Source organism: Prionailurus bengalensis, chromosome B1 (genome assembly GCF_016509475.1).
Source record: "Prionailurus bengalensis isolate Pbe53 chromosome B1, Fcat_Pben_1.1_paternal_pri, whole genome shotgun sequence".
NCBI classification, from domain to species: domain Eukaryota; kingdom Metazoa; phylum Chordata; class Mammalia; order Carnivora; family Felidae; genus Prionailurus; species Prionailurus bengalensis.
The window spans coordinates 122,817,490-122,844,557 of NC_057344.1; the positions used below are offsets into that span (position 1 = coordinate 122,817,490).

Consider the following 27,068-nt stretch of genomic DNA (forward strand, 5'->3'; position numbering starts at 1 on the left):
GGGTACACAGATGTTTGTGGAATTGTGCTATTCTTACAACTTTTCTATAGGTTTGAATTTTTTCAAATGCAAATTTGAGGAAAAACAAAATTAGGAGGCAAGGAGGTTGAAATGTACGCCAAAAACTAATAGAAAAAAGAAATAGGGGGCTTTGTACTCAATGAGTAAACTTGACCAGCTGCCACTCGGACTGCCACAGGGCAGGTGGGAGCTTTCATGCTAGCAAATGCTGGAAAATCTTTAGTAGTCTATCAGATGGCAGGTACCATTTGGGCAGTAGAAGTATTGTATGCCTTGTAAGGAGATACCTTAAATTTTTGCTTAGAGTACATCATTTTCTTCCTATTCATATGTCTGTGATTTGGGCTGGAGATAGATGAATATTCCATAGCAGAACGTTGAAAAGAAAATGTGAGCATTTACAACAATCTATCTGGTGACTAATTTTCTTCAAAGATGCGTTGTTTTAAAAGTTGCTCAAAAACATTAACAGAATTGAATGACAGTGATAGTGGATAGTTTTGAGCTACCTACAAGGTAAATCTAAAGATGTGAGTAGAACTTGGCTCCCCTGTTATCAGCAAAACTTTACATTTAATCCTTTGTTCAGTTTCCTTCTTGTGCTATTCTATTCTCTCTCAAGGTTGCAGCCACTCTCTGTTCCTGGCCCTAACTCCTCTTCTGGGCTGCAGGTGGATATGGCCATCTGCCTTTTGGACAACTCAACTTGGTGGCCCAAAGGACTTCAAATTTAACATGACCAAAACAAATTCATAGCTCTACCCTCCTCCCAACCCCCAAACTGGGTTCTATAAATTGTGCTTAAGTGGTCGACATCACCACACTTGGTACCCTACCCTGGAAGCTTAATAGTCACCCAGCTTCTTACCTCTTTCACACTACCCACCCACATCCCATCAGTCACTGGGTACTATTAACTCTACCTCCTAAATGGCTCTTGAAGCTGTCTCCTTCTCTCTACCTGCTGCCTCTATGTTAATTCAGACCTTTACTTATTCTTGCCCAGTTGTTGCAAATATTTCCAATCAAATCTTGCTGACTCTAATCCAGTCCACAGCTGGTCCATACACTCTGCTTCTTTCTAAATAAAAAAAATCTAAGCATATCATTCACCTGCCTAAAAACGCACTATTCTCCCTTCTCTCTATGGAATGAAGGCCAGACTCGTTAGCTTCTCATTAATAAACATCCTCTTTTCTGTATTTCCACTCTCATCTATCTGCCCCATAAATATGAATACTTTGTTTTCCAGCCCCACAGAATTTCTCATGTTCTCAGGCATACCAGACCCATTTTGACATTGGGCCTTTTCATGCATTGTTGTATTTCTCCTAGAATGTCCTTCATTCCATACTACCATCTCTTCACCTAAAGAGCTTTTCTATACGAAGTTCAAATATCACTATTTTGGTGAAACTTTCCCTAGCACCCCAAACAGAATAGTTTGCTACATATTCCATATTCTCAGAGCACTTCGTTTATATTTCAATATTATTTTTTGTTTGTATTTGAGAAATGGAGTGGAAGATCTTTGAGGATGGTAGAATATTTTATGCATTTTTATATTAAGGGATTAAGATCACATCTAGCACAGAGTAGATGTTCATTAAATTATGTGAATGGACATTTTCAGGTATGAGCTTTGTCTTTAGCCAAGATACAGGATTACTGAGGTAAATTGGCTACTCAAATAATCATGGAAATTGGAAAATATAAGAAGTTATAGTTCTTTGATGTCATAGAAATAGTACAAATTTGATCTCTGCCTGAGCTTACTAAGCTGATACTCAAACATTTTCAATGCCATTTCTTTTTTAGTAATCTTTTTCACACTTAGCTTACATTCTAATTATGGGTTGCCTCTTTTGGAACTATTTGGTTTCAAGAATGTTTTCTCTATTATTTTTAAGAGCAAGCATTCTGTAAGCAAAATAATACAGTGACGTCTTTTTTGAGATAGAAGAAAAATGCTGACTATGAGCTGGCTATATAATAAATGTGGACAGAAAAAGACTTTTTATATATTTAACATTTTTAATCTATTTGCATTATAGAAAGATAGGCTATATTGGATACTAATCTATTTGGATTTTCTACATCTAGTTAAGCTTACAAAGTGAGTTTTTGGTTTTTTTATGAGAAAGGTGTCAAAGTTGATAGTCCACTCTGGCAAATGGATAAACTTTGAGCAAATGAAATTAAAAATAAAATGTAAAGTTTTTGGTAATTAGAAATAACTAAATTCACACCATCAAAACTCAAAACTGCAAACCACACTTATAAAGTTCTCCTCTAGGAGATAGCCCTAAAGTCTAATATTTTTTCTAAGAATAAGAACTATACCATACATGCCATTGAAGGCTGCATACATAGTGGGCACTTAGTAAATACAATTGGTGAGGGATTAATAGACTATTTACTCTTTAGCAAGCATTTGTTGAACATTATGCATCACATATTATTTTAAGCAATTGGCGTTAACAAGACAAAGATCCATTTATGCATGGATCTTATGATTTCAGTAGAAGACAAAAATAAGCAATAAATGTAATGAATAACGGAATTATATCAGGTATGTTAGATAACAATAATTGCTATGAAATAAAGAAAGTGGCGTAAGGTAAGGGGAAATAGGAGGGCCAGTGGTGTGCAGCTCAGTAAGACATAGAATGATCTGGAACTATATAACACACAAGATTGGATTCACACTTACTTTGAGTTTGCAGCCTTCATTCTGACACAACTTCTTGACGAGGGCCCCAATGATGATCATAACAGTTTCTCTAATGTCATTGCTCGCAAAGGAACCTTTGAACTTACTCTATTAGCCAAACAGAGATAAAATAGGTTATCAAAATATTTAAACATTTCTGAGGGACATTTTTAGAAATGAAGACACAAAATAACCAATGTCTAAGAGAAATGTTTTATGTTCTTAGATAGCAAATTCAAAATTTTGATTTGGGGATACTTGCAAATTCACTACCTAACTTTGAATCGAAGAGTTTATAGAATCTCTCCTATGCAAGTCTTATTAACATATGAACTATAAACTCAGGAAGTCTATGAACTCCTGAGAGGTTTATGGATTGAGCTCACTGGGTTAGTGAACAAAAAAGGAAAAAAAAGAGATCTGCAAAATGTTGTGTATGGGTGAAGAGGGGATTCATTGCTTTTTTCTTTTTCTTCTAAAGTTTATTTATTTATTTTGAGAGAGAAAGAGAAGGAGAGACCACAAGAGGGGAAGGGGCAGAGAGAGGGAGAGAGAGAATCCCAAGCAGGCTCCTTGCTGCCAGCATAGAGCCCAATGCAGGGCTTGCACCCACAAACTGTGAGATCATGACCTGAGCCGAGATCAAGAGTTGGATGCTCAACCAACTGAGCGACCCAGGTGCCCCAGGGTTTCATTGCTTTTATCAGGTTCTTAAACGATCTCACTTTCCAAAAAGATTATGAGTTATTCCACTAGATCATAAGCAGATAAGTGCACATTTTGTTTTTAAATCTTGGACCCAAGAGAAGTCTAGTTTTATTTCCAATATAAATTTTTTAATATTGGAAGAATTGTATCTCTTCAATGTATTGTATATTAAATGCTGTGAAGACTTTTGAACTCAAAACAAATCTTTTAAAATCAATTTTGGGGGGTGCCTGGGTGGCTCAGTCAGTTTAGCACTTTTCAGGTCATGATCTCACAGTTCTTCGATTTGAGCCCCCATTGGGCTCTGCCCCGACAGTGTGGAGCCTGCTTGGGATTCTCTCTCTTTCCTTCTCTTTCTGCCCCTCTCCAATTCATGCTTTCTTTTTCTTGTTCAAAAATAAATAAATAAACTTTAAAAACAAATAAAATAAAATAAAATAAAATTTTGAAGCATAACCAAGACTCATCTCCTCTGAAATTTTATCGCATGTCACATTATATGATGGGTGAATACAATCTTTATATTTCTATATGTTATAGTTTATGTTATTTAGAGGAATTGCAAAGAAGACATTATGTGAAATAGTGTACTACAGTTAATGATTAATGGATGGAAGATAGCCCAATTCCTGTTTAGAGTCTTATGAACTTTTTAGCGCTGACAAACTTTATTTTCACAGTGTTCATTTGACTTACAATGAGGCCTCTCAGGAGTTCTTCATTGGGATGGGAGGCAAATCCACAGGCATAGAGAAACCTCTCCTGGAGGATAATGCTACTGTCACTTTTGAAATCCAGAAAGTCCAAAATGGCATCTAATGAGTCTGAGGTCTGAGCAGAGGTGACAGCATCCACCAGTTGAGGTCTACAAAAAAGGGGGAGTCATTGATATCAATTTTTAGCATGCTTAAGGAATTATTTAAATCTCTACCATTCACAGATTCTCCATTGATCTAAGTTTCATAAAGAAGTGAAATTTTTATATAAACAAAAAAATGAATAATTCCCTCAAAAAGACCCCCTAATTTTGTTTTAAACCTCCCATTTAATTCCTCGCTCTCTAGCTCAATGTATACTCAGAATATATAAACTAACTTCACATAATAGCCTAAGTCAAACATAATTTGGAAATTTGTATGTCAAAAAATTATACACTAGGTTCAAATTCTTTTCTCTACGAGTAATACATCAGAGTTATCGTCTCAAATATTGATTCTCTTTCTCTAATGATCTCGACAAATATATACATTTCTTAAATGCCTAATTTAACTCAGGTGCTATTAGGAAATTCTTTTAACTTTAATTTATATCCAAGGGAGAAGATTTTGCCCATTGTTTCTAAAAATAAAAAGTACCATGGTATATCCCAATGTTCAACCATAATGATTATGTGTGGGCAGAATGGAACTCCTATAGGCAAGTTCTCATTAGATATACCAGTCATCAAGAATCTTTGGTTAGTTGAGTCTGGGATGGTAAAATTCCTGAAACTAGTTGTCATGCTAATGAATATATCATGTATGTAAGTATATTCCACATTGTATACACACACCGTACATGTGTTTAGTGCTTTATACTATAAAAAAAAATGATATACTTGCACTGTATCATTTTGTTCCTAACAAAAAACCTAGTGAATGAAGCAGACACTGAGAGATAATACTCATTAGGTGCCTATTATGTAAGTATTGCACTATAAATTTTAAATATCCAATTTTTGCTTTCACTTCTTCGTCTGTAAGATGGGGTTAAAAATAGTGGTTACTTTCAAATTTTGGGGAGAACTGGACTGCATAATCTATGCAGAGCACTTAGAATAGTGTTTGACATGTGGTAAATACTCAATAAAAATACACTGCTATTAACAATTACTTCACTTAATAGAGTAAATATCTCTGTCAGTTTAATACTAATATCCCCCTTACATATGAAGAAACAGACTTCAAGGCCCTATAGGTGTTAAGCGTATAGCTGGAGTTGGAACTCAAGGTTTTTCTGACCTGAGGTGTCTCAGGTATCCATGATCTTTTATTTTGTAATTTTTAAAAAAATTTTTTTAACGTTTATTTATTTTTGAGACAGAGAGAGACAGAGCATGAATGGGGGAGGTCAGAGAGAGGGAGACACAGAATCTGAAACAGGCTCCAGGCTCCCAGCAGTCAGCACAGAGCCCGACGCGGGGCTCGAACTCACGGACCGCGAGATTGTGACCTGAGCCGAAGTCAGCCGCTCAACCGACTGATCCACCCAGGCGCCCCTATTTTGTAATTTTTTTTTAAATGCTCATTTATTTTTGAGGGGGGCGGTTGGGGCAGAAAGAAAAGGAGACAGAGGATCCAAAGCAGTCTCTGCACTGACAGGAATGAGCCCAACGCAGGCCTCAAATTCACAAACCATGAGATCATGACCTAAGCCAAAGTCGGATGCTCAACTGACTGAGCCACCCAGGTACCCCCATGATCTTTTAAATACATTGGTGTTTCCCAAAGTGTTGTCCATGTGGTTCTAGTCCTACAACATGCTGTAAGCAAAGGGATCTTCAAGGCTGTTTAAGTTTAGAAAATGTTTAAGGAAACTTACACCTAATATTATATGATTAAATATGCTGAAAATTTCTACAGCCAAGAAAACTATTTGATTTGGTTTCACCCCACGCTCTTCTAACTCAGTTGCTCACAGAATCCTTTCCTCTTGCCATACTTGCTAGTATTCTGCAAATTACAGGATACACACAATGGACTCTTTGGGAAATGTTATATTCTACCACCCTGACTTGCACTATCCTACCATAAACAGAAAAAATTATTCTCTGTATTTTACAGATGTTGAAAGTGAAACTCGGAGAAGCTAAATGTAAACAATTTGCTCAAAGGTTATATGCTGTTGGAAGCCAAAATTAGAAACGAGGTTTTCTGATTTTAGTTCATCCTAGCTTCCTTTCCATTACACTATGCTACATGTGGTCTACATATGATATGGCACAATATTATGTAAATACAAGTATCTCCTGCTTTTCCAAAGTTTGTGTTAGGCTACTTTGCTTTTACAAAAGACCTACATTAGTACTTGTTTTTGCTAACCAAAAGAAATCCTGAAGAGGAATTTTGCTTTTACCAAAAAAAGGTTAAAAGCTAAATAGCATTCAACGTGTTTTGCAGCAAGCCTGTTATAGAGGCAGTGTGGACCCTGAGCAGTGAGGGTAGCCCCACCAAGCCCCTTCCCTGGGAAGCACACTCAGCATCTTACAATCAAGTCACGATAGCCTAGAACTGTATCTGTGAGCATCTGTGCTTTCTCTCAATGTATTGTGTACATCCATTAGCAAGATAATGGCCTAAGGTATCAGAAAAACCTAAAAGAAGTTATTTTGGGGGTCTGGAAATGGTCAAAAGATTTGCCACGTAAATTAATGGTAATTCGTTGCTTTGCACAATTGCGGGTTACAAAAGGTTTCATAGAAGTCTCCACTTTCGGATAGCAGGAGAAACCTGTAATCTGATTTAGAAAATACATCATGAAATCATCCAAATTGTTGCCACCTGAAGGTTTCTAGGACTCACATAAGGTTAAAGTGTCATACAATCTCCATTCTAAATTAATAGCTAATTTTTAAACTTTTCTGGTCAGTATCTTTGCCTTTCCTATAAAGAAAAATCACCCTACAAATATTTTTTAAAGTTCTATGATTAAAACATGAGTCTGAGAATTTATTATTTCGTGTATTTTTCAATTTCTGGTTTAAATATTTATTTTTGAAGAGAGCAACCAACTCTGTTTAGACATATGGAGTTCCTATCAATTTTTTTAAATGTCCTCAAGGCAAGTAAATAACAAATACAATCAAGAATAAACAGACTTCTTTGTTACTTTTAAGTTATTTATTTATTTATTTTTGAGAGAGAGAGCATGCATGCATAGGTGCACACAAGTCAAGAAGGAGCAGAGAGAGGAGAAAGAATCCCAAAACAGGCTCCACAATGCCAGTGCAGAGCCTGATGCCAGGCTCAAACCCACAAACCTCAAGATCATGACCTGAGCTAAAGTCGGACGCTTAACCAACTGAGCCACCCAGGTGCCTCAAGAATAAACAGAATTCTTAAAAAAAAAAAAAAAAGCTAAATTATCTTCTTAGAGAATTGAGTTGAGTCCTTTGTACTCAGTGACTACTGTTGCCGCTATTGCTGCTGCTGTTGCTGTGTGTGTGTGTGTGTGTGTAAGTTGGCCAATTTCCACTTTTGATTATATTAATGGCTAGTTTTGACAGTCAAATTAATTAAGCTATTTTCTGTATCATGAGGGTAATTAGTATCATATAGTTGAATTTGTATTTACAAATTCTATATTACAGACAAAAAACATTTACATCGGGGCGCCTGGGTGGCTCAGTCAGTTAAGCGGCTGACTTCGGCTCAGGTCATGATCTCGCGGTCCGTGAGTTCAAGTCCCGCGTCGGGCTCTGGGCTGACAGCTCAGAGCCTGGAGCCTGTTTCAGATTCTGTGTCTCCCTCTCTCTGACCCTCCCCTGTTCATGCTCTGTCTCTCCCTGTCTCAAAAATAAATAAAACGTTAAAAAAATTTTTAAAAATAATAAAACATTTACATCTACAAAAATAATTTGAGAATTAAGTCAACTCTTCACTATGTGTGTGCAATGAATCATACTTTCACCAAACATTCAAGTAGCATTCAGATGTCTTTTTCTATATTTTTTGACTATTTACCTCCATTCTCAATTTTCTATATAAAACATGGCTTTGATGGGGATGATCATTGGATCTCTAATAAAATTTTTCATTTTTCAATCGAAAAAGTCATATTTTTTTTGTTTTTATAATCAACTCTGCAATCTCTTCAAATGTAAATTAATAGGTCCAAAAACAGGAGGCAGCACATATCAAGATGAAGCCTTCCCCTCCCTTATGTATGTACCAATTTAGACCTGATTTAAACTCATAAACACTCAAAATATGTTCATTCTGAGTCACTGTTAAAACCTTGTTACTACATTTCTGGTCAAGTAACTGTTAAATTACCATATTGAAGCATAACTGTTTGATGAAAATGCAAAACAACGCAATAATTGATTTGGAGGTTGGGCAGTCGGTTAAAAAGGAGTCTTTCTTTGTGGCTCCTGGGGAGCTCAGTCGAGCGTGGACTTCAGCTCAGGTCATGATCTTGCAGTTGGTGAGTTCAAGCCCCTCTGTGCTGTCAGGTAGAGCCACCGCTTTGGATCCTCTGCCCCCCCCCCTCTCTACCCCTCCCCTATTCAGGCTTTCAATCTCAAAAATAAATAAAAGCATTAAAATAAACATAAAAATAAATAAATAAATAAATAAATAAATAAATAAAAGGAATCTTTCTTGCTTAATTAAAGCTAATAACCAAAAAATGCTTTTCTACAGACAATGCCACACAGTATTCGGGAACTTACAATACTTCCTTGTTTTCAGCCTTTAAGATCTGGAGGATCTCTTCTCTAGTCGCAGTCCTGAGGTGCTGAATGAAGGCCAGGAAGCTTCTGACAGCCTCAGCTTTAGAGAGGTTGTCAGGCTGCAGGTGTTTTCTGGTAGACTGCCAGTGCTCCGAGAGCTGCAAGAAAACATGGCCGCAGGCTCGCACCCCATTCATAATTCTGAACATCCACATTGACAAGGGATGTTCTCCCCAGAAACAAATTTTTCCTTGTATCTGACAAGCAAAAGAAGCTTTTTGTATCACCTCAATATGCCAGATTGCTACCTGCCAGTATCACATTCCTGGGATTCACGGAGACAAATATTGAGGCCTGTCGACCCTGTGTATGATTCTTTCTCAGGAGCACCATTTTTGTCTATTACTCTTTAGCTCGAAAGAAATCAGGCTTCTGGGCCTAGAAGGTCATTCCATGGTTACCCTAAGGAAATTCTGTGTGAGGCCGGGCTTTGACTACCATACTAGAACTATGCAGAATTTTCGTTAACAGCAGGATATGTTGGAGGGGGAATAAATCAAAACTGCTGAATAATTGTGTCAGGTTTATTATTTACAGGGAACTCACTGAAAATCAGTATTTGTAATAACGTGAGCTCCCCATTCCAACTTTCTTTTATTGTTTTTATGAAATGCAATGTTTAACTACACTGAGGTCTGAACTGCTCATTACTTAAAATGTTTAGTAGAGTATTATTTAGATAAAAGTAATTCTCCTACTATTGTTTTTCTACTATGGTTTTAAAAATAGTAAATAATTCTAACTAGTGATATATTCTGGCTTTGAAATACGCTAAATAACTGATTTTTCATAGTTTGCCACTTTTCCCCTACTTGTAAATAATGTGTTTAATCCCATTAGTCACCTCCAGCTCTCTAATTCTGAGGTAATCAGCATGCTACCGATTTTTTAAATTATTCAGTCCTTTTAATAAGAAATAGACACATATTTTCTCTTTTTCAAACTCTTTTTGGTTATCTAATCTTAAGAGGATATTCTCCTATCCGACCACTCAATTTGGATATTCCAAAGCAAAATTCTAGCTATTCTTAGCTAAATATTTACTGGGTCATTTCTGAGGGCAGAAAGAACACTAGTGTGAATTCAGATTTTTTTTTCTTTGAAGGGTTGCAATGGTGACAGTATATGGAAATTGGAAAAGCAATTGCTCAAAGACATCAACGCTTCCTATGATAATGAAGAAGTAATTATCAAAAATCTTAAACAGCTTATTCTTTTTAATAACCATGGGGGAGACAAATTAATAAGTCACAGTATTAAAAAAGATGATTGGTTTCATTAGTCACTTTCCTATATAATTTCCACCTCCATATGACACATTAGAAAATCACAGTAGAATATTAAATGATATATGGAAGAAAAACAATTAAAGGGAAAACAAAATTTGAGAATTATTTTTTCTGTTTTTTCTTTAGTTCAATTTTGATAAATTTGAAATTAGCAAGGAATAGTGTCTTGAACTTTAAGCAAATAATGGTATTCGTTCTTGATAATTCTACTTCTCTGAATACCAGTAAAACCCAAGGGAACAGAATCTTCTGGTAGCTACCAATGGAGCATGTTGCTCTGTTGTTCATGCTCAGGGTTTGCTCTCCTGACAAGAGGTTAAGTATTAGGAAATGCTAGATCCTAAGGTCACATCTGTAGCCATCATCACAACTGACTCGTGTAATAAATGAAATTTCTCTTTGCTGATTTTAAAATGTTATAAGATGACCTATCCTTTGCCTGGGAGATGTGAGATCTCGTTTTGCCTATAATTGTAGAGGAGTTTGGGGCATGGTAGAAAAATGTTTCCTAATTTAGAAGAGAGCTTGGCATCCTTTTTTAGTCCTCAAAGCAATACTCAGAACACTGAGCTCAGCAAAATATTTCACCTAAAGACTTATTGCTATTAAGTGGCAAAAACTTTCAGGATTCAGATCCTGTCCATGCTCTTGACACTATATGCTTTCCCCTAACTTCATTAGGGCCTTTATCCCCCCAGGTATTCTAGATGCTACTATTCAGAAGCTGCCCTTACTTAAGTCATAACATTTTTAACTTGAGATGAGTGGATAATAATTATTTGTTAAATATCATTGGATTACACATCATCTCAGGTGCATATTGTTAAGATAGTGCCATTATAATTCAGTGGTGGCTGGTAGCTCTTTATAAACTTTCTTCAAAGAATTAACTGAAGCTTCCATTGGAAACAAAAAGAAAACGGAATTTTAAGCCTTGAGTATTCCCCTATCCGACCACTCAATGCAGTTGTTCACACTTACAGAAGGGCATCTTTTACACTTGCTCTGGAAGTCCTGTCCCACAATGGGAAGGGCCTTGTACTCTGAATCAACCGCTTTAATTATGGCTGCAACCTGCTTTCCAGACATCAGTCTTGGGCCTGCTTCAGTGGTCTTCAGCTCCAATTTCTGCCTGTACAACAAGGAAGAGAAATACCACATAAGCAGTTTTCCTTTGAGTGAACAAGCTACTAATTACCATTCTCTTGGCAAACAATTTATTCACACTATGGAAGTCCATATCTTTCAAACTGCAATATCTCAGTAACAGACCTCAAGCTAATTATGAAGTCTTTTTGGAGCAAAAATTTTATTCAAAGATTTGAAAATTTAAGTCTGGATTTAAGAGAATACAGGGAAAAAAACTTGCCTGGATGCTGAACAAGATATGTGATGTCACCTCTTTTGAATTTAGCCCTACTTTCTGCAAATAATACCATCAGTACAACCACACACCACTTATTAACTAAGACAGTTAAGAAACCTTTTTTACTAAAAATGGTTTCACAGATATTTTTGCCTGATATATACTCTTTCAGAACCGTGTCTCTCTCCTGTCAAGTGGTAGAGTCTGCATCCCTATCCTTGAGCCTGGGCAGGACTCTGTGACTTCCCCAACTAAGAAAGGGACAGTAGAAGTGACACTGTGTGACTTCTCAGGATAAATCTTAAAAGGAAATTCAGCCTTCATCTGGAATGCTAGCAGCGCCTGTACCTTCGGAGACTTGAGCCGCCATGTACAAAGTCTGGCTACCCAAACCTACCATTTTGAGAGGCCACATATTGATAAAAGAGAAATGCTTGGGGAGCCTCAGTAGTTTGTCTTCCCAGCCCAGGTACCAAATAGGCAAGGGAGCAACCTTTGAACCAGCTCTGGTCAGTGCCTGTCTGCAACTGCAGAATAGATGCCAAACAAGGCATGCTTAGTTGAACCAACGCAAGACTCAGAATTATGAGAGAATGATAAAATGATTGTTGCTTCTTACACCACTGACTTTGGAGTGGTTTGCTATAAAGCAATGGAAATCTGATAGACCTGGTACGTACTTTAAAATATTTATTTTGTACGAGAATAGATGAAAGTAATATGGTACAAAGTAAAATGCAAAATTCTATCCAGATGAGACTTCAAAAATACTTCAAGCATTTATGGTTTGAGGCACTTCTCCCAAGATTTTGCATCCACTGATCTCTGATACTGGAGCTATTTCAGAGAAAACATTTGACAAGCAATGGTATAAGATATAATACATTTAATGCTAGAAAAATCTTTTTCTAAATTAAAATCTTAAAGGAACACATACTCTTAGATTTGAAAATTTTAGTTCTTAAGCCTGTGAGAACTTCTGATCAGAGAAATCTTCTTAAATTGAAATAACAGGCTTGAAGTAAGTACTATAAATCTGTCATATCATAGTTACATATCACATATACAAAAATTCTGTCATATCACTTTACTATGGAATCTTTTATGTGTTTTTTAACAACAGTAACAAAAAAAAATCTCAAGGAGAGAACATGCAAACGTCACCACTTTTTAACCTTATCATTGTAAACTTCTGACAGAGAAATGAGAAAATAAACCAGAACTTATCAAGTAGTTTGCCTTTTTTAAATGTAAATTCTATTCAATAAACAATTGATACAATTTTTAAATGAAATTCTATTAAATAAACAGTAAGTATTTAATATATCCCATTATTATAGATGATATGAAAAAATAAAGATGAACAAGATGTAATCACAGTTTTCAAGAAGCTAACAGTCAAAATGAGGAAGCACTAAATATACATAAAACATATATATATTTAACATGTCTAACATATATATGTAAAAACCAAATATGATAATATATAAAAGAATAGGAAAGAAAATTTATATTCCAGCATTATCTTACTTTGATATTATTTTGCCTGCGATGGTTTGTAGAGAATTCATCCGAAAAGCATGTGTCTCTTCTGCAAGCACAGCTATAACAAAACTGTCTTCTATCTTATAGGTAGTGACAGACGTGGCTTTTGAAGTGACACCCAAGACCTAAATAAGATAGATAGATGATAGATAGATAGATAGATATTTGTAGTTGTAAAAATAAGCTTTTTATCTTTGAATCAAGTCAAGTAGCAAACTGTCTTTTGATGTTCAAAAGAGCTTCCCCTTAATATCTTCCCTTCACCGCCCAAACTTACAACATATGAAAACAAACCTTTTCATTTGACATTGTATGAAACAATACCTTAAACTAAAAATCACAAATATTCCAAAATTATATTGTTACCTTATTCTTCTACTATTTTAAATTAATCTATAAAAATGTAATTATTTGAATGCCTTAAAGAGAGTGATATCAATCATACCTGATTTGAGGTTGTAAATCCAGACCTCTCTATTTTGCATGAATCCAAGGCCTTAATTTTGATCACTTTGTCTTGATGAGCCTGGTATGTCACCTTACAATCCCCAGAAATATCCACCTAAAAAGAAAAGTAAAAATACAATGTTTGGGATTTTCCCATGAACCATTTGAATTCCAGTGGGAAGTAGCCTGAAAACTGGGGTTCCTGAGATGCCATGGGGGACTACCTTTTGTCCAAGCTGACAAGATGGTAAGACAGGAAGAACTCAATGCTTCCCATAACATGTGGATTCTTTTCCATCCTCTTTTGCTGAGTCTTACTAGCACCTTCTTATTGCCCCAGGAACAATAAAGGATTTCCTATATTTCTCTAAAGTTTAATGAGAATTGGACAAATGACCTGGTCATAATCAAAACCTCTGGAAAAGGGGTAATTGTGTGGGAAGGGGATTTGACTTTTGATGCCGTATCTAGATGTGAATGTGTGTACATGTGTTCTTTGATTAGATGAATATAACCAGAAATCCTTAAAAACCTGTGGGATTAATTCAGCTCATAAGTCACATTAACGATTTGAGTGTGGGCAAATGTATGCCAGTACAGACCGTTTAGCTTCTCTGAGCCTTCCCTCCAAGTCTCTGCCAGCATCACACCCAGCTTTTATTCTAGCAAACTAACGGATATTCCCTCAGCCCCGCCCTGTGATTAGATTTTCTTGCCCATTCGTGGGTTGGCTGAATTCAGAACAGGAAACTTAGACTCAGTTCTGCTTTTGACTCAAAGTATGACACTGGGAGGACCACTTAACTTCTCTAGTTTTAACCTCAGTTTCTTCATCTGTAAAATGAAGGGGGTTGTTGGTATAGACCACTGGTTCTCCAAACGGATAATGTATCCAAATTATCTGAGAAAACTGTTATAATACAGATGCTCAGGTCCTCTCTAATATATTGAATCAGAATCTTCACAGTGAATCCAGGGAATCTATATCTTAAATAAGCTCCCCATGAGATAGTGATGCACAGTGATGCCACTGACATGCTCCCCAAGGTTTTCTGCATCTCTGTCATTCAGTCATTCTATATGTCCCCTTAGTATAATGGATTCTAATTTCCTTTACCCTGTATTTGGGTACAAATTGGGGTAAACAGCAATCTGTTTCACATGTAAATGAGACTTAACCACCCTACTCACCTTTTCTGAGCCTTACCATAGTAGTAACTTTTTTACTGAATTTCTACAAATAGAAATCCATATAAGCAATTTTGTTAACTATTGATAAATAATATTCTGGAGTCTTAATAATATTAGTAAGTACCTCATTGGTGGTTCCAGAGCTTAACTGCATCTGAAATAGGCTAGCCAGGCCTCTTTTGAGATTTTCTATGGCCACCGGCTCATTTGCATATGAGTAGAACTCTTTGACCTAGGGAGAAAGAAAGACAAACATAAATGAAGCAAAAATGCATCATTTATTAGATTTGGTTAAACAAGTGGCATGAAAGTTCAGATTTTCACCCTTATCAATCTGGGAAATAGAGATCTGTTTACTCCAAAGCTGGGATTTCTTTTTTGTGTGTGAAAAGAGGCTATTTAAATGTCTAAGAAGCTAGACCATGAGAACATGAAATTTGGGGAGACTGATAATTAAGGCTGTGAACATGATGGGAATAGTATAGGGAAGGAAACAGTGCATGGATTTAGACTGGGATTTCTATGAAAACAAGAAGGATTGCCCAAGGAAGAGAAATCAGGAATATTCTCTTTGAACACATCAACATGTTCTCTACCTATAACTCTGCCTGAAACAAAAATTAACCAATGTTTAAAATGACAAAGAGACTGGTGCTTAAAAGAGAATGGCAATTACACTTGACAGCCATGAGTTAGCACAGCCTCTAAGGGCTGTGACAAGGGCCTAGACATGACCATAATGCCCATGGACAAAATTCCACAGGGGTGACTTTCTCTGGCTCTCCAGAGCATCCATGTTGGCATTGGGTATAAGGACATAAAGAAGGTTGGAGGATTTGAGGTTGAGATTGCTAGCATGACATGGCCTGATGCAGGTGCTGCTTTGAGTCCCTTTAGAAGGCAGGAAGAGAGGTTGAAATGAGGGGATGACTGTGATTTGGCTGAAATAGCAAACATCTTATCTTAGCTTTGTTTTATCCTTGATATTTATAGGCACAAGGGTGATAACAATGTCTCATACCATTTTGATAATTTAGGTCATGTTTAAGAAACAAGAATATAAATACAAAGGGAATTTCCTGGAAGGCCTGTGTCACTTTTCACCAAGTATTAACTCCAAACACATCACACAATTTAGAAATAGAGGCTGGAGGGGCGCCTGGGTGGCGCAGTCGGTTAAGCGTCCGACTTCAGCCAGGTCACGATCTTGCGGTCCGTGAGTTCCAGCCCCGCGTCGGGCTCTGGGCTGATGGCTCAGAGCCTGGAGCCTGTTTCCGATTCTGTGTCTCCCTCTCTCTCTGCCCCTCCCCCGTTCATGCTCTGTCTCTCTCTGTCCCAAAAATAAATAAACGTTGGAAAAAAAAAATTAAAAAAAAAAAAAAAAAAAGAAAAGAAATAGAGGCTGGGGGCACCTGGGTGGCTCAGTCGGTTAAGCGTCCAACTCTTAATTTCAGCTCAGGTCATGATCTCACAGTTGAGCTCGAGCCCCACGTCGGGTTCTGTGCTAACTGTGGAGGCTGCTTAAGATTCTCTCTCTCCCTCTCTCTCTGCCCTTCCCCTGCTGACGCTTTTGCATGCATGCACACATGTGTGCATACTCTCTCTAAAAATTTTTTAAAAAGATAGAAATAGAGGATGGATATAGCTTCCCTGTCAAAATTCCCAAGGTCTATGCTAATTATAGCCGAGCATTCCTACTGGAAATATCCTGAATGTCTTACTATTCTCTTTAAAATCAACCATGATTTCTCAAGTAAAACAGAATGCTCAGTAATTTGGCAATGAATTCAATTAATGCCAATCTGAACACAGTTCGATCTTTACGGAAACTCTTACACCTTAGAAGGGACTATTTTGTCTGGATTAGCCAAACAAGTGTCTCAAATCTCTATTTTTATTTTCTGCATATACTCTGCCTAGTGACAAATTTACTAGGTATTTTATCCAGCAATCAATTTTAGTCATTACACTAAACGAACCTATAAATGTTGGAAATGTATTTGTCCAGGTTAAAAAGGAACTGGAATAGTGACCTCAGCGTCTGAAAATCCATGGTGTCACATTCTCAAATCACTGGCAATTTCTCAGATCCAAGGCTGAGTTTCTGATGTTCTATTTTGTAAACTGGGTCTTCTTTCCTTTTAGGAATTACAGCGTAACCTCCTTTTCAAATATTTGGGAGTATATCTCTAGATATCATGACTTTTAAAAGTTCATAAGTGGGTCTCTTGAACCCAGATACAGTCAGAAGGACTCATTTAGTGGCAATACACATATGCCTATGGTCTGTGAGTTTTTGGCAAGGCTTTAGTACTTTAGAAAGCAAAAAGGAGTCATTAAGTGGTAAAAATACTTGTATGATTATCATTAGTATCCTCACTTTCCTTCCATGCTATAAAATGTACCTGAACTATTTATAAAGTTTCACCTAAAATTTCAGGAAACCTAGTTCTCCAATTTAATCTTTGAACTACACAAAAGATTAAGTACTCATCTATCAATGGCCCATGTGTACGGATCAAGGTTTGATCTCGAACACCAGGTCTCTAAGAAAATGGTGTTCACAACTTTTTTTCCCTAATAAACAAACCAAATAAATAACAAACAAAATAATAAACAAACAAAATAAACCAGAAAACAAAGAGATTTTTTTTCAGTTTTCTATTAATTTCTATCATTTCCCTAAAATTAGAAAAGTGGACACATCTGTTTTTCCTCACTTGTATGACAGCTATCTTTGAGGCCTAAATTCTGTTAAGTGCAGACCATTGTGAGCCAAAGTGAAAACAGCTCTGGTATCCATATTAGCTAAATGTCAACTATTAGAATTGAGCAGGCTCTCCATAATTGACAAAACAGTAAGTCAGAACTTTGCAGTTCAATCCGTGTGGCTGTCACAGCAATAATCTTAAATTCATTATTTCACAACAGGAACCAAGTAAGTTTTATTATATTCATGCCATAAAGCTGATTTACTTCATCCAGTTCTGAAATGAGCTCTGAACATCTGCAACCACAGGACTCTTATCTAAACTCACATAGCTTCCGGAGAGCAACAGTGACACCACCTAGTTACAAACTAAGTCTTTAACTCAAGGAAACCAAACATAGGAGAAGATAGGTGAGTTGCAGAAAAGGAGAAAAGGATTCTATTCTAGAATAGAATAGAAAGTCTCCTGCTAAATTTTGAGGGCTAATTTCACCGTGGAATCAGTCGAGATTCATTGTATTTTTTCCTTAGGGAAAAAAAAAATGCTTCTATCCATCCCCTTAATGTATGTATTCTTGAAGAATAAGAGAAAGCAAAATTGCATTAACTGGCCAGACAGCAAAAATAAACAAAAAGAATCCTAGCAAACAGACTATCATTTTGTTTAGTCTATTTAGCTGACTTATGTCTTTAAATATATCTTTGATATATATCTAACAGAGAGTATAGCTAGGGAATGACACAATGGAAAACAGACAAGTGAAGATATACTTGAAGAATTGAAGGTTTTCAAGGTGTCATATTTCTTTCGGAGGTTCAGTGTGTGTGAAGGAGCCATACTGCCAGATTCAGAGAACAAATCAATGCCCAGAAACAACACAAAATAAAGGGCCAACTCGGCAGCCATGAGGTTCATTTAATCAATACTGACAGAAAAAACCAGAAATGGAAATCTGGTAATTATCCAGTTAATTGTTTTAGCATTTCAGGCCAAAAAAGGATCCATGCTGTAACTTGAGGCATCTTTTGCTTGTCAGTGTTAATCAACGTAACCAGAAAACTGTCATATGTCCAACATCACTTATGATCTGTAGACAAAACCAGAGCCATGCCCAAACACTTATATAGGGAAGATGAGTGGGCATGGAAAAAGGATGATGTGCAATAAATATGCACCTGAGTGTTTTAATGGGCTCTCCTTTACCATGTAAATATGGGAGCTTAAAACAGGGGGCTCTGGAAGGACAAAAAATACATGCTGTTGAGCATCCCTGAAATCACAGAAATTTCAGGGAGTAAAACTTAATTTGAGCCTGGAGAGGAAAATATTTTTCAATAAAACTGCCAATCAGGAGCTCAGCCCTTGCTTCCCTAATTCCTCTCATGGTAGGCTGAGGTGATCATTTAAATAATGATCTCTCTGACAGTGATGTGGCTGAAAACTCCACATGGCTTCTTAGTCTCCAGGGTCATTTTTTTTCCCAACAGGTACTTTATCATATCATTGATAGATACCACAGTGCACTTTAACCTGAGGCTATCGTAAACCATCACAATCACAGCTCCTGTAGAATTGGCATGTTGGAGTCATTGAAATAATGATGTGGCAGCTCCATCCCAGCCTTTGAACAGTGAGGGCACTGAGTTCTTTTGTGTGTGTAACAAAAGACTTTGTACTCAACTGCTACCCAAGGGGCTATAAAATGGCAGGTTGTCATTAAGATTATAAGTGCAACTTATATTTTATGGGCTCAAGTGTCTTTCCACATTAGAAGGTCAGAGAGGAAGAAAATAGTATTTCATGTTGTTGTGCCATATGAAAATCAAATGAGTTAATAGATATACTGAAGGATAAAGTAGGAATATTGCAAGTCAACCAAAGAGGTGGTACTTCCCCAAATACTTCACAATTAGAAAACAGTATAATGTGGAGGTTTCCAGCCTAGCCTCTGAGATTAGACCTGTTTGAATCCCACCTCCACCACTTGCCAGTTGTGTGACCCTAGGCAAATTTCTTTACTGCTCTTAACTTTGGTTTCCTCATCTATTACAAGAGGACGATAAAGCAGCACCTGCTTCCCAGAGCTGTCATGAGGATAAAAGAGATCACTAATGTAATGCCTTCGGCCTCTGGTGCACATGAAGTGCTCAATATGATTTAGCTAATATTCAGCAAACAATAGCCCAAGACTTTCTCAAAGTTCAACTCATTTTAGCCCCATATAACTTTATGTGTTCATTCCTTTAATTTACATTCATTGAGACCCCACTATGAGCAGGACACTGAAAATACAGAGTGAAAGACACAATTGCTGCCTATGAGCTTACTCTGAATGCTGACTGCAGACAAAGAGAGGATTTAAACATCTATGATAAACACTTGAATAGAAATAAGCCTAAAGGAGTATGGGGTTTGGGAGAATGTTGGGAAAGTCTCTTAGAATACCAGGTCAGTCAGTACAAGGCATGGTTCTGGGTGTTTTGCAGAGGAAGGGAGTGGAAGGGCATGAAGGGGAGTATGAGGGGCTAGAATACAAAGAGGAATGGGAATTTTCTCTACCAAAACCCAAAGTCTAGTAATGGACACAAATGACCAAAAGGACAGTGATAAGGGCCATGAGTGAGTTACAAAGTGCTAAGAGGGTTCTAAAGAGAGGTGATTATTTCCAGTTGACTGGAAAGATATGAACTTTATAAAAGAAAGGGCCTGTGAGCAATGCCTAGGGCATGGTAAGTATTTTGACAAGTGGAGGAGAAGAGAAGCATCCTTGAGATGGGGATTCACATTTGGTTGTAGGAGAGGTGACAACATAAGAATTCCTTTTACTGCTTTATATAAAAATGCAGATCATGATTAGCAATATATCACATGTCTGAAATTTATATTATTTTAAAGTATTTGTTTTCACCTTTAAAAATTTTGAATCTAGAGACATTTTGCAGATGTGTAGAATTTTAACTATAATGGTCCCTCTGTTTTTCTACTTTGGTAACTAAAACTGAGTGTACATCTTTACAGATACATTTTTATGTACATCAATATAATATCTCTACTTTTCATAAACCCACATATGTCATGCCTAGTATTTCACTGATCACAGTTTCTTCTCAGTTACAAACATATTAAGACCATTGTAATAGATCACAATCAAACCATAAGTAATGCACACTTACAGAATTTTCTGAGCAAATTTACAAATGGATGTTATAGTGTTCATTCTTTAATATATAAAATACTTTTCAAAGTCATTGTTTTTAAATAACCTCTAAGTACTTTTTTAAAACACCAACTCTACCTTAGGAATGACATGCCCTTTCAAAAGCTTCAATTTTGTGCATTAGCCAGATACTGATAGTCTCATGAGTTAATATCATTTATCAAATGAAGCTAGATCATTCCATTCTCACAATTTGTCTGCTTTCCTGAATGATGTACACAATCATCTGTGATGACCTAATGTGTTACAATATCTTTCTAATCCTTCCTAATAAGGAATATACATTTTAATAGTGCCTCTCAATAAACAAATACTTGATTCTATTCTAAAAATTTTCATAAAAATAAGAAACAAATGGCTAGAAAATATAAGTGAATTCAACGCCTTGATTGACTTCTGAAGCATTTAGTTTGCAACCTCTACTTATCAGTTCTTGAAAAAATTTCATTTACTATAAAAGTAGTGATATCATGATCATTTCAATGTAATAACTACAGAAGGAAGGAAAAATTTGAAGTAGGAGAAAAAAGATGTGGGACCCCCAAAATCACTTTTACCTTTCCATGGATTAGATGAAGGAGCACAGGTCTTTGTAAAGCTTCCAAGTTTTCCTTTCTTATGATTTTGGGTGGATTTTTTCCTTTGAAAATGCTCTTCTCTCCTCTCTGCTGATTCACATTTTCAATATTTACGTCTTTCATCTGGAAACATGGAAAGAAACATGTTAGAAAAACTTGCTATCTCTATTTCCATCATAGTCTTTTAGAAAATAAAATGCTAAAGCAATAAACAGGGTTGGCCATAACTTATTCTGTTGCTTTTCAATTCATGATTCATAGGACTTAGCCATTAACTTTAAAATAATGGAGAAGTCACATGAAAATTAGGTTTTTGAATTAGGTAAAAATACTGATACTTTAATAAATCTGTGAATTCAGGTTTGTAATAATCATGACTGAAAGGTAGCTCTTTTTTGTCACTGTCACTCTCCTTATTCATTTTGACTATTACTGTCTGCCTGGTCTCCTCACTTTCTTTACCATTTTTTGGAAAGGAATCCTGTCCCATTGTATTTCACTTGTATATACAAAATCAAAGATGAACAGTCTGATTACTGAACAAGGAGGTACATAATGTTTTCTGCAGAATAGTTTACTGTTCTATTAAGAAATGGTTTAGAGAGGTGGATGATGAAGTTTTGAGCCAACCTGGAAGTCACAACAGCTATTAGAGACATCCAAAGAAGCAAAGATCACTTGATACATGTATTGCAATGACACCTCATTATAAAGTTTATCAACAACTACTTATCAGTTATAATGGAACAAATCTTGGTCCCGTGTACCTGCTTCACACCAACACGTAGAAGAATAACAGACTTTACTAGAGAAATCTATTGCCTTTAGGCCTTTGAAAGCAAATATGGAATCACCATATATTAAAACTGAAAGAGGTCTCAGAGACCATATGATTTGACCTCCTTTCTCAACACATACATCTAAACTGTCATAATTGACCAAATACGGCCATGCAGGAGAGCACCTGGCTCTTTCCTCAGGAAGAACACAGAATGGGTTCACTTCCTCATTGGTACTTCCGTTATATGGAGGCACTCAGGAAAATTGAGAGGTTCCAATATTATCTCCTCCTTCAGTGAAAGTAGTCTTAATTGTTTTTCACATGACATGGATTCTAGACTCCTCACTCCTAGAACATTTCAACTGGTTATAGTTTAATGTGCCTATTAGTGAGAAATATAGACCTGGACATCATACCATAGTTACTCACTAGCATATGCCTTCTTTTGCTTGCTTCAACAACTTAGAAAGACCAGATTACTTTTTATTGGCAAAAACTCCAAAACTGTAGATCTATTTATTTTAGTGATAGATAACAAAGTAAAGGGATATATAACCAAGAGCACAAAACAATTGCTCTCAAATGATAACATTTCTCAAAGACTTTGCTGACATCTAATCTTTGCATGCCTGGTAGAAAATACCTACTGTGATTTGGATCAGTTGGTCATCATCGCCATCAGGATTCCTCCACAGTAAGACGACATCCACATTAGATGAAATTCGGTAGCCTACACTGTCTTGGAGTTTTCCTTTGCCCCGATCAAGAAGAACTTCAGTGGAATATGTGAGTTTGTACAGACGGTCATTATTTAATGAGAGACCGGTTGTGTGACCTGCATAAAGATTGTGACACAAGTCAAATCTCAGTTGTAAGGTACTTGTCATGCCATGGAGTGTGCTATCTTGCCATCAATGCATTCCTTGTCCAGCATAGTGCTGCCTAGTGGGAACTTAGTAATATTTGCTAAATGAAAGATGGTCCTATTCTCCATTTGCTGAAATCACTGACTTGAACAACAACAAAAAGAACAACTAACAAACAAATAAACTTCCATTTCAGAACAGACATTAATTTGTATCCTTTATCAATAATCAGATGATCTAAATATCGCTCTGGTTGAACTATAGAACAGTTTTTTTAAGGAAATGTCATTGCATTGCTTTTAATTATATGAATGTGATTTCTCTTCTCTCTCCAGCTTTATTGAGGTAAGATGAATATGATTCCAGGTAGAGGTTTAGCCAGGAATTGCTTTACAAAATTAATAAAAACTATTTGTAACTAATATATCATTTCAGTGCAACAGATCAATGCCAAAGTAATTTTAGGGGTTAGAAGGCAGTTCCTTAAATTGGATATTTTGAATATTTAAAGACTATCCCCCCCAATGCAATTAACTCTACTAATTACAGTAAAAATATTATAGTTTATTTAATTATAGTAAACTTTTAGTACAAAGGTACATTTCAAGGTTATACATATGTAATTTTAAATTAGCTATTCCTGAAGAAAATAATGTTTTACTACACAAGATTTTAGTACCAGTTTTAATTTAGCATCGGCAGCTTAATGTCAAATAGTATAGTGAGCCAAAATAATTGATATATGAGGCAGTTTACACATTGTCTAATTCAGCTTACCTTAACCCAAAGAAATGTGACACAGGAGGATCAAATCTTTACCAGAGATGATTTGAAGTTTATGGTCATGCAAACCCTCTGTGTATTTTCTATCTATGGCTCACAGGACATAGTCAAAAAAGATTTCAGTATACATTTTTCCTCAGTGCTAATGGGGTTGCATTGCCTAGTGAACTATAATAAGCAAACATAAGTTTTTCTTCCCTCAGGAAATATGCGTATGGAGGGAGGGCGAGGAAAGGAAGTTCAAATGAGTAGGCCAGAAGAGAGGCAGCTGAGAAAGAAAACAAAGTTACTTTGCAAAGCCAAAAATTAAGAAAACTTCTGAAGTCTACTGTCTCCATCATCTACTGTAGTGTCTCCTGTTGAGAGGAAAAAAAATGGTCAAAACACATGGTCTCAGGGCATCTGGGTGGCTCAGTCAGATAAATGTCCGACTTCGGCTCAGGTCATGATCTCTCAGTCAATGAGTTCAAGCCCCGTGTCAGGCTCTGTGCTGACAGCTCAGAGCCTGGAGCCTGCTTTGGATTCTGTGTCTCCCTCTCTCTCTGCCCCTCCCCCACTCCCTCCCTCTCTCTCTTTCAGATAAATGAACCTTAAAAAATTTTTTAATTAAAAAAACACATTGTCTCTAATAAACTGTTCAATGTGCTTTATGTACATTAACTTCTTTAATTCTCACAAAACCCAGTGGGGTAAGTACCATTATTAGTCTCCTTTTATAGATAAGGAAACCGAAGGGCATAGAGATTATACATTTTCCCCAAGATGACCCAGACAGTTAGTGATAGAGTCGGGATTTGAACCCAGGCTGTCTGGCTCTAGAGACCATGCTCTTGCCTGTACTACACACAACTAAACCTTTAGGTTGAACTCTTCTCCATTCCTAGGGAGGGAGCTAGGAATTCACTCATACAGCCAACAAGGATGGACTGAGCACCTGGGTGGTAGGCACTTTTCTAGGCTCTGGGGATGTACTAATTAATAAGCAGACAAAATGTCTGCCTTTGTGGAGCTTACATTTAAATGAGGAGATGAGCAATAAAAAAGTATATAAGCATATTAGAAATGTTAGAAGTGCTAATGAAGAAAAATGAAACAGGAAAGGGAATGGGAATGCTGAGGGAAAGAGCTTTGTGAGAAGGTAATAGTCTGGACAAAGGCTTTAGGCCACATGGATATCTGTGGGAAGGGCATCCCTTCTATCTCCATGCTTACACTTGCCCCAGCCCTCCACACACATAGACAGAATAGCAAGTTTAAAGGCCCTAAGGAGAGAGCAGCGCAGGTGTAATGGAGGAACAGCAGGGAGGCCAAAGAGGCCAGAATTCAGTGAAAGACACTACAGAAGATGAGGTCAAAAAGGAAAGTTTTGGGTGGTGAAGTTATATATTTTGACAAACCTTCAAAGCAAGGGGATACAGAGACAAGGAACAGGGATCTAGAAAAGCTAGAAGGAAGTGTGGGAAGGGAGTATCCAAGAGTATACATACAAACATACACTGTGTCCAAGCAGCAAAGCAGGCAGAACCTCAGGTATAAGATACAGAAGACAAAAAAAAAAAGTCAGGAAAGGGGCACCCGGGTGGCTCAGTTGGCTGAGTGTCTGGCTCTTGATTTCAGCTCAGGTCATGATCCTGGGGTTGTGAGATCAAGGCCCATGTTGTGGAGAGAAATTCTCCCTCTCTCTCCCTTTGTCCCTCTCCCCTGCTCACATGTTCTCTCTCTCTCTCTCTCTCTCTCTCTCTCTCTCTCTCTCTCTCTCTGTCTCTCTCTCATGATAATAATAAAAAAAAGTCAGGAAAAACCCTGGAGGAGATAAAGTCTATGACTACCTCTTGCCTCCCCTACCTCAACCTCTTCCACATTTTAACTGGGGACACTGCTACAGGTTCAAACATTGATTTTCTGATCAGGAAAGACATTTTGGCCAGAGAGCCTTCTTTTTATCATGCCTATCGAATTCCACAGAGGGCATAAAGGAAATAACATGTCTTATCTAATCCTCACAGCAATTCTGAAAGGTAAGCATTACAGACAGCTGAGAAAAGCTGACTCTGCTCTCAACCCAACATAGCAGATAGAATGCAGAATTTGATGTTTAAATTTACTAAGATCCAAGTTTTGTGGGCTACATAAAGATATCTTCTGGTTAAAATAACTATGAAAAGTTTGTAGGAAGGTAGCCTCTCTTAAATTTTAAAGATTTCCAAAGTATTATGTTGATCATTTTTTCCTTGCTCTTACTTTACCAGTCAAAAGAATGTGATAGCAGACAATATATAATAGATCAGAACTTGACTATGATGTGGAAATGATAAAGCATAGGAAAGAATAGGCCTTGTTCTAGATCTTTTTCCTACCTCTTGAAACAAGAGATGAAACCTCAAATGATTCAAATAAGTGAATCATGCTGTAATATTGTCCCTGTTATCCTTTCCTCTTTGATTAGTGTTTCTCTGTTCATGTTATTCAGAGATCTGGCAACACTGGCGATGGGAGCATGTTCTGTTTATACTGCTGACTTACTTCTTTCTTAGGATGTTACTCTATAGAGTATACGGGATGGCATTTTTTGAAACCGAATTTAGACAAAACCTCTTCAACATGTCCCTTCAAATGCATTTAAAAATTTTAAGTGACTTAAAAGCACCAAAACTCTTGGTTTTCAACCTGTAAAGAAATATCTTAAAATATGTATTTTGAAACAGGTAAATTCAAGGTGAGACTTAAAGGCGCATGCAACAGTGGTAAGGGTAGGCAATGGAATTGAGGATTCCAACAGAAAACTCTAAGACAAAATGTAAAAGAGTAGGATGAAGGACAAGGGAAAAAGATTGGAAGATGTGATTGATGTGAATGGACTGAAAAGTCCTGACTCAAGTCCCTGGGTCAGGCCAGGGACTTGAGAGCAAGACTGGAAGTAAAGGAATCGGTCGTGTTCAGAGATAACAAGATTAATAAACAGAACGCTCATGCCTAGGTTAGCAAAAGTAAAAGCACACCCGAAGAATGCACTGAAAATAGATACACCATTACAAAATATGATTGAGAAAAAGTAGGGGAAACTTGAGTCTTTAGGACATTCATACTCAGCCTATCTCTTCTAAATAGACCCTCATCTGTACGAATCTCACTCACCTTCTCTCAGTCCAACCTCTGCTCAATATCTGCCCAGATCTGGGGATTTGCCAAACAGTTGCATTTATAATTAAATATAACATGGGTATTGAGGTGATACATGAGATCCCCAAATTTATCATGGCCTGATTTTAAAATAGACTTTCACAAGGAGTTTGTTTCTTAAATGTCAATCATTACAGAAGGCAAGGAATCTATAATAAAATCATGGTACTGTAATACAAAA

At 36.8% G+C, this 27,068-nt stretch overlaps 1 protein-coding gene across 2 annotated transcripts in view; it reads right to left on the bottom strand.

Moving 5' to 3' along the window:
* LOC122478227 (microsomal triglyceride transfer protein) overlaps positions 1 to 27,068 on the bottom strand; it is a 59,689-nt gene that overhangs the window by 18,456 nt on the left and 14,165 nt on the right. For both annotated transcript variants that reach the window (XM_043571760.1, XM_043571771.1), the window contains exons 2-10: positions 22,706 to 22,893; positions 21,257 to 21,400; positions 14,896 to 15,003; positions 13,579 to 13,695; positions 13,119 to 13,258; positions 11,204 to 11,354; positions 8,874 to 9,031; positions 4,139 to 4,307; positions 2,735 to 2,842 (exon numbers count right to left, since the gene is read on the bottom strand). In XM_043571760.1, coding sequence (XP_043427695.1) covers positions 2,735 to 2,842; positions 4,139 to 4,307; positions 8,874 to 9,031; positions 11,204 to 11,354; positions 13,119 to 13,258; positions 13,579 to 13,695; positions 14,896 to 15,003; positions 21,257 to 21,400; positions 22,706 to 22,893 — 1,283 coding nt within the window. The remainder of the gene's footprint in view (positions 1 to 2,734; positions 2,843 to 4,138; positions 4,308 to 8,873; positions 9,032 to 11,203; positions 11,355 to 13,118; positions 13,259 to 13,578; positions 13,696 to 14,895; positions 15,004 to 21,256; positions 21,401 to 22,705; positions 22,894 to 27,068) is intronic.